Consider the following 8,699-nt stretch of genomic DNA (forward strand, 5'->3'; position numbering starts at 1 on the left):
AAGTTTGGAAAAAAAGTTGTCAAATCTTTTCACAAAACAGCAAAAAATAGCAATTCTGGATAAATGTACATAAAAATTACAAACTAAAGTGAGCTGAAATTGACTATGCTATATCATTTTAACCCCCCCCCCCCTTGACCCATGTGACCTCTGCGAAAATCTCTGAAGTTTTTTGTCCTAATACAAATAATGAGCTAAACCATTAGTGTGAGCGCAGTTTACTCAGCACTATTAACTTTTGAGTGGGAGGGGATTACAATTGCTATAAAGAAAATATACTACAAACATAACACATCCATGGCATTTCTCCTACATGCAATCCAGTATGCAGTGGTTGATGGGTGTGGCACATTATCTATATGGTAAATCATGGCCTAGATAAGACAACATTTTCAGATGTCTCCAGAACATAACGACCCGCAATATTCATTACGCTCTGCATGGTATCTAAATATCACTAACTCAGTTTTCTCTTTGACGGGTAGAAGAACGACCAGTATATTTCTCATGTATAGGCCTATAGTACACATTGAATACACGCAGAATGAATGTATACAAGAGAACTCCTACCATGTTCGCTATATCTCGTATGTTTGAACGCCTCAGAGAATTATTGACGAATTATCAAATTCCAGTAAGATTTAGGAAATTAATTTTTGGGATATTTTGTTATATTTTGCATGTATATATATATATATATTGTGCAGTTATATACTTATATTATGTATATAATGAAGAGTTTTCTACCAAAAGGCGCTAAACCCGTTGAAAAATGATGGATTTAACGCCTTTTGGAAGCAAGCTCTTCAAATATATATATATATATATATATGTGTGTGTGTGTGTGTGTGTGTGTGTGTGTGTGTGTGTGTGTGTGTGTGTGTTTGTGAGTATGTGTGTGTTTTTCTTTTTAAGCCCAACAGAATTAAAGGAATAGTTTACCTTTTGCAGATGAAACAAAAACCCAGCTTTAGTGCTTCAAAATAGTTCTTAAATGTGCATTAGGGATAGAAACAACCAATGTAAAAATTTGAAGCAGTATAATCAATGTTAAGTATTGTTAGATATACGAAATGTGAACAATAGTTATAATAAAATTGTTTCTAGACTAAACCGTCTACAGTTATGGTTTAATGAGAAACACAGGAATATCTCCCTATATTTTAGGTTTTATTGCAAAATTTTTTATATGATAGGATGTTTTGTGATACAACTGACCTACATATATGATGCATCAAAAATGTGATAACTTGAAATTTTTTTAAAATCACTGTTCCCAAAGGTAAACTGTAACTTTAATGTGTTGGTGATCGACTCTTCGACAATAATTGCTATACGTACAGGACTAGAACGTGGCTGTCACGCCTATCTTGGCTTCTGACCCCTAACGGAGTGCACATGTGTTAGTCTCACATATAATATAGTGAATATATGGCATGATTGTATATTGATAGTCTGGGTTCAAAGCTCAGTCAGTTCGATGTCTATAATCACTAGGGTCATTTAAAGGTCAGTTTACCTTTGGGAGCAGTGATTTCAAAAATGTTCAAGATATCACATTTAATGCATATGTGTAGGTCTGTTATATCATAAAACATCCTACCATATGAAATATTTGCCATAAAACCTAAAATATAAGGAGATATCAGGATTTTTCTCAATAAACCGTAACTGTATACGGTTTAGTCTGGAAACATTTTTATTATAACTATTGTTCACATTTTGTGTATTTAACAACACTTAACATCCATTATACGGATTCCAATTTTGACAGTGGTTGTTTCTGTCCCTAACTCACATTTTAGAATTATTTTAAAGCACTAATGCTTTCATCTGCAAATGGTAAATTATGCCTTTAACTGGGTCTCCCGTGTTTATATTCACAGCCACGTACACTAACTTTACGGGATGAGGTCCTACTGAAAACTAACCCCACTCCCCCCCTTCCCCCCCCCCCCAAAAAAAAAAAAAATGATTAATTTGAGCTTGATGCAGTCATTTTGTGCAGGAGCCCATACCGTGGGGAACATAGAGCTGTAGATTAAAGGGCAATTCCATGCTAGTTTGAAGTTAGTCTGAAAAGAAAGAGTAGTATATAACAAGCAAAACTGTGAAAATTTGGTCAAAATAGAACTAAAAGTAAGGAAACTGAAATTTCAAAGATTTGCTTTTTTTGCTTCAGTTCTTGAACAGTTAATGTTGATAAGAATATGTGAAAAAGTGAGCCGAGTATGATGTCATTGACACCTCACAATTTTCCATACGGTGTGCAAAAAATAGAGAAAATTCAACTTTTCTGTCATAAAAATGTAATGTATAGATAATGTTATTCCTGCTTGAATAACTTCAAAATAATGATTATAGTCAGGAATAGGCCTATCAGGAATTGAGACTATTATAGGGCATAGTTGCGTGTAAATGAAAAATCGGAAAATTCTAAATTCTATGTATATAAGCTATATGGGAATGTGAGGCGATTATTATCACTTCTCTCACCTGCATATTCATAATAACAGTTCGAGAACTATTTCGGGCAAAATAGCACAACTTCAAAATTTCATATCTTCCTTATTTCTTACCTGAGTAGTAAAATTTTCATTGTTTTTGCCAAGAAAATTGTACTCCTTCTTCTCAGACTAACTTCCTTGATTATACAAAGAATACATGGATTATTAGGGTTAAACCGACGTAATTTTGAATGGCTCTTTATGAAATGGAAAGAGAAATTTGAAATATTTAATAAGACACTAGAAATACAGACGAAGGGGCCGGGGTCTGATTGATATTTTTGCTATTATATGAGTTGACCGTGATTATGATTGTGCTCATGACAGGAACAAAAATTGTTGTTAAAACGTTTATTCTGTTTATGTTAATTTGTAATTTAGCAGGTTTTCTTCCGTGTACGTTATGAACAAAGAGTACGTAACCAGTAGGCCTATATTATTATCCATCCCTTCACACAATGAATCAGCTTTCTTAAGATATACTAAGTATTTATTAACCGTCTGCAAATAGAAGTAAGTGGACAACAATTTCAGTTTCACTTTCTTGCAAGTTCAAAAACATGGTGGGCTTGATGTAGATGTCGTGACTACAGCACTGTTTGATAGTACACACACACACACACACACACAAACCTCAAACAAACCAAAAAGGATTTATAGGAATCCCATTTCAACATCACAGAAGATTTTTCATTTGTATACTCCGAAATAGAACAATAACTTGGGGAAAATATTATGATGGCATGAAATTTAGCGTGTCCCCTTTCTCCTATAGTGTTTGAACGACTTACCGGCAGAAAAACATAGGGCCTATGCAGGGAGGTGGAAAAATATCTTCCACCTCCCTGGCCTATGTAACAAAAATCGGATTTTGCAGACTAATTGAAAGGTCTATCGACTGTACTCAAATTGTAAAAATCATTACAGAGTCATAGCTGTTTGAATGATTTTGGTATGAGGAGATGATTTCTGCCTTTAAAATCAGCTGGCAGGCCAAAGTATAATGAGCCGAACTTCCTTCTTTACTGTGCAAACACTCCACATTACGAGGCTCGTACGAGCACACACACCCACGCTTCGAATGAAAGGGGACCTTTAAATCAGCCACTTGTGTGAATCCAGACGAGTGCACGCCCCTTCGCACAAACAGTCCGATGTCGACGGGCTTTCTGAGACGATCCCTGCTAAGAATATTTATGAATTCACCGAGGCGTACGATGCGTCCAAATTTCTCCTTATATGGTCAAATATGCTTCGCGTAGCCCGGTGACCATTATAATAACAGCGGAGTGAACCTCAGATTTGCCATCATTTCAACCTCAGACGAGCCAGCATACAGGTGGTGTACTTCTTCTCTCTCTCTTTCGGTAAGTCTTAGAAAAATTTCCTCAGTTTCTGCCTTCATACTGCAGAATTTGTGGAGCACCGGCAAATATTAGCAGTGGTTGTGCCATATATGGATACATAGGGCATGCACCACCTTGCCGATTCGTAACACGTGGTTTCGCTGATATTTGTTCTGCAAGTGGAATATTGTGTAAACTGTATGTGTGATAAGTCTCTGTGTAGTTTGATGTGTTTAAATTTGCAGAGAACAAAGTTCACTGAGTAGAAGCATAGGGATGTTTGATGTTTGATGCGAATTTATTGTTAGGAAGTATTTTTTGAAATGTCTTTTGAGTGTGCGCCGAGCCAGTTTTGATTTTTGTGCATGATCCCGGGCCGCCCGTATCACTTCGCCACGCCCACCCAGTACTCTGTTCTGTAAGAAGCTAACTCGCTCGCCGGGTGCTATTGAACTCGTACCTATGCGTTGAGCCAATTGACTTGACAAATTGATGGGATGAGTCGTTCCAACAGTCCAGTACATCATGCTTGTGTTATTGGGATACATAATGAAACTTTTGTAGATTAAATGTAGGTAAAGGGCAGACGATTGCCGGGTGCTGTTGAACTCATAGTTGTACCTATGCGTTGAGCAATTGACTTCAAAAACTGATGTTAATTATGGGATGAGTCGTTCCGACAGTCTAGTTTGGTAGGAATCTACATCATGCTTGATATTGGGATGCATGATGTATTATTGAAACTTTTGTAGATTTTATGCAGGAAAAGGGCAGACGCTTGAATAATTGGTCATTTGAGACAGAGGATCGTGTGTCTGGCACTTGATTTCGTGCAGTTTTTAGGGACTGCTGTCTCGGCACTAGCCACGACTCGAGTTCCCTGCGACAAAATGGCTACTACAGTGTACCTCGGTTTTTGTGGATGATAAATATGTTGCGAATTTTATGATAAATATTGCCCAGTAGCCTCTAATCCTATCCCTTTTCTGAGTCTTGGCAGACTTTCGATTACATTGTCATTGGTCTTGTTCATTCGGGTTTCAGCAGCTAAATTTCTGACCCCCCCAGGGTTAAATGGTCGAAAGACGGAAGAGTGGGTCGAAGAAATGTCGTTGCTGTAGTGTTGAAAGATGCATGGGGACAGCATCAACGGCAGGTGGTTAGTCATTGTGTGAATCAGATATGGGAGTCAGCTGTGTGGGCGGACGCAAATTTGATCGTTGCTGATTGGATATTCAAATAACGCTGTCGTGTCGCGCTGTGACGCTATGGGGCTGCCATTGGCAGATTGCAGGCGGGCAGCTGTATTTACATGTATAATTAGAGAGGTAACGGATCCATTCACAAATCCCATGCGCGGCTGCGCAGTGGACCAGGGGCGTGGCAGTGTTGACCAGGTTTCATGTATTCAGCACGCAGGCGCAGAGGAGGTTAGCGGGAAGTGGGTGCGGCTGAACCACGTGCTGGCTTCGTGCCTTTTCCTTGTTCCTCGACTGGTATTACATGTAATAGCTACGATTAGTTCAGTGCAAAGATGATCTAGATTTTCGTTTACTAGATGTGACTTACCATTTGTTTTTTTCCATAAGTGGATCTCTTCCGATCTTTTGAATTAAAAAGATTCGAGAAATGAGACCAAAAATTTTCTCTTTAATTTTACTCCGACATGTATTTTAACGCATGTATGTGTTTATGCTGATGTAGGTGTTTATGTAATATATTTTTGGTGTGAGATGTTCAAGCATGAACTTGAAGCAGCATATTATAATCTAACCCCCCCCCCCCCCCAATAAGTTCAATATTGGTGACGCCAACTAGTTGAGGGCCCACCTCGAAGTTTTATCCATCTCCTATCGGGTAGTACTCGTAGTTGACCTGATCCCGTGCGATATTTTGTAGGTCTTTTTTCAGTTGCGGGGAAACTTCCATTGTTTAACCTTGTGCTTTCTTTGTCCATTGCAGAGACACTAAAACAAATCAATCATCATGTGTGACGACGATGTTGCCGCCCTTGTTGTTGACAACGGATCCGGTATGGTGAAGGCCGGTTTCGCCGGAGACGATGCCCCAAGGGCTGTCTTCCCATCCATCGTCGGCAGGCCCCGCCATCAGGGTGTCATGGTCGGCATGGGACAGAAGGACAGCTACGTCGGAGACGAGGCCCAGAGCAAGAGGGGTATCCTGACCCTCAAGTACCCCATCGAGCACGGTATCGTCACCAACTGGGACGACATGGAGAAGATCTGGCATCACACCTTCTACAACGAGCTCCGTGTCGCTCCCGAGGAGCACCCCGTCCTCCTCACCGAGGCTCCCCTCAACCCCAAGGCCAACAGGGAAAAGATGACCCAGGTGAGCATAGCTTGACTTTGATTTTTAACAGGAGATTCAGATGGTTTTAAATTATTACTTGACCATTCCACTCATGTTTTTTTGATAAGATTTGAAAGAAAATATTAGAAATGACCTTTCTTTGCCGCCAATTATAAAGTAAGAATTTAAAATCTTGACTTGAAATTCGAAAAAAAAATATTAGAAATGACCTTTCTTTGCCGCCAATTATAAAGTAAGAATTCAAAATCTTGACTTGAAATTCGACTGTATATTACATTGTTGCGATGCTGTGATACGATTTATGCAATATTTTATTTATTTGCATTGTTCTCTTCAGATCATGTTCGAGACCTTCAACTCACCCGCCATGTACGTAGCCATCCAGGCTGTGCTGTCCCTGTACGCCTCCGGACGTACCACTGGTATCGTGTTCGACTCCGGAGATGGTGTCTCCCACACCGTGCCCATCTACGAGGGTTACGCCCTTCCCCACGCCATCCTCCGTCTGGACTTGGCCGGTCGTGATCTCACCGACTATCTGATGAAGATCCTCACCGAGCGTGGCTACTCCTTCACCACAACCGGTAAGCACCTTGTAGCTACAAAGCACTTCAAAACTTTCCGTAATCTTTTAATAATTTTCCATGGAATTTTCCAAGCTGACCTGACGACCAATACAATGAATGCTACCATATTAAAATACTGATCTTTGGTTCATGGAATTTGGCAAGAAGATAAACAATTTCAATTCCGAAATTTGTACTTTACAGGTAGGTCAGAATCTCGTCTACCTATTACTTGTATTTGATTTGTGAGTGACAATTTTTTTAAACTTGTTTCTCTTTACCTACAGCCGAGCGTGAAATCGTTCGCGACATCAAGGAGAAGCTCTGCTACGTCGCTCTCGACTTCGAGCAGGAGATGAGCACTGCTGCTTCCTCCTCTTCCCTGGAGAAGAGCTACGAGCTTCCCGATGGTCAGGTCATCACCATCGGCAACGAGCGATTCCGTGCTCCCGAGTCTCTCTTCCAGCCATCCTTCCTTGGTATGGAGTCTGCTGGTATCCACGAGACCACCTACAACAGCATCATGAAGTGCGACGTTGACATCCGTAAGGATCTGTACGCCAACACCGTCTTGTCTGGAGGTTCCACCATGTTCCCAGGAATCGCCGACAGGATGCAGAAGGAGATCACCGCTCTTGCTCCACCAACCATGAAGATCAAGATCATCGCTCCTCCCGAGAGGAAGTACTCTGTATGGATCGGAGGCTCCATCCTGGCTTCCCTCTCCACCTTCCAGCAGATGTGGATCAGCAAGCAGGAGTACGACGAGTCTGGCCCATCCATCGTCCACAGGAAGTGCTTCTAAACAGCTCGTAGATAAACTCGTGGTTATCTTACACTGTAGTGAGCACATTTCATGACAAACTGTACAATCGGGTAGTGCTTGGTATGGTCACTGAACATAACCAATAGAAATCATGTAATACCGTTGTGGATATCAATGATTATTCCCTTTTATCTTCAGTGTTGTAGTCGAACTGGACTATTTATTTCAGTCTTCATCGTTGTCCCTGGCGATTTCGATGCTCTCTAACAGTGACCACAATCACATCACTCCCGTGTTCTCTGCGCAAGAAACCGGCATTACAAGACTCTTTGCCTTAACACCCGCGCAAAAAAAGGTGGGGAGATCAAGGTTCTACCTGAAACTTGCCTGCCCTCATCTCGAGGTTGAATTTGATGCTAAGACAATTTGCCGAAAAGACGCAAACCCCTTTGCTTGTATGCCAACACATTTTTCTAAGTTACCGTTCCGTTCAATCTAACATCGTTAAAATTAGTATTAGATATGTGTAGGCATGGCACAAGATTTGTACCTCTTCTTCGTCTTTAAATTGGGAAAGTAAATTGCAAAAGGTAACATGCATTATAATCTTGAAAAAGAAAGAAAGAAAAAAGTTAGATCTTATAAATCGCTTCATGGGATCATTGCATATTTTTGTTTCATATTGACACTGTATATATTTTGTAACTCTAAAAAAAAAAGAAAAAAGAACACAACTGCAGATCTCAAACCGAGAATGCAATAAAAAAGCAGTACTAAGTATGCTAATTATGATCGTACATGCTCATTCATTATTTGTACTTTAGTTTGTGCATAATTTTCAATGATCATGGTGAATGAAGACTTGTGATGTGTTCATGTTTGCGTCTTATATTGAGGAGCGATTTTTGACGTGAAATGATCATGGTGATTGAAGACTTGATGAGTTCATGTGTGCATCTATTTTGAGGAGTGATTGTTGACGTGAAACAGTGATGTAATTATGATTGTAGTTTCGTAAAGGTGGATATGGTGTGATGGTGCCAAGTCTTGGGATAGCCGTTTGATAGCCGTGTGATCCTTGTCTTGTGATCCTTGTGACTTTGTGATGTATGGATCGTATTGCCGTAATGGGTATACACAAATCAATTTAAAGTATTGTTGACAGTAGAGATAGACGATT

General features: G+C 40.0%; 1 protein-coding gene across 1 annotated transcript; it reads left to right on the forward strand.

The window, feature by feature from the left end:
- Window positions 1–3,734: 3,734 nt before the first annotated feature.
- On the forward strand, window positions 3,735–8,305 carry LOC140240386 (actin CyI, cytoplasmic). Its single transcript, XM_072320157.1, has 4 exons — window positions 3,735–3,874; window positions 5,816–6,205; window positions 6,525–6,771; window positions 7,041–8,305. The coding sequence occupies exons 2-4, from the start codon at window positions 5,840–5,842 to the stop codon at window positions 7,556–7,558; spliced, it is 1,131 nt and encodes a 376-aa protein (XP_072176258.1). The 5' UTR covers window positions 3,735–3,874; window positions 5,816–5,839; the 3' UTR covers window positions 7,559–8,305.
- Window positions 8,306–8,699: the final 394 nt, after the last annotated feature.

The sequence above is a fragment of the Diadema setosum genome, chromosome 17 (assembly GCF_964275005.1).
Source record: "Diadema setosum chromosome 17, eeDiaSeto1, whole genome shotgun sequence".
Taxonomy (NCBI): domain Eukaryota; kingdom Metazoa; phylum Echinodermata; class Echinoidea; order Diadematoida; family Diadematidae; genus Diadema; species Diadema setosum.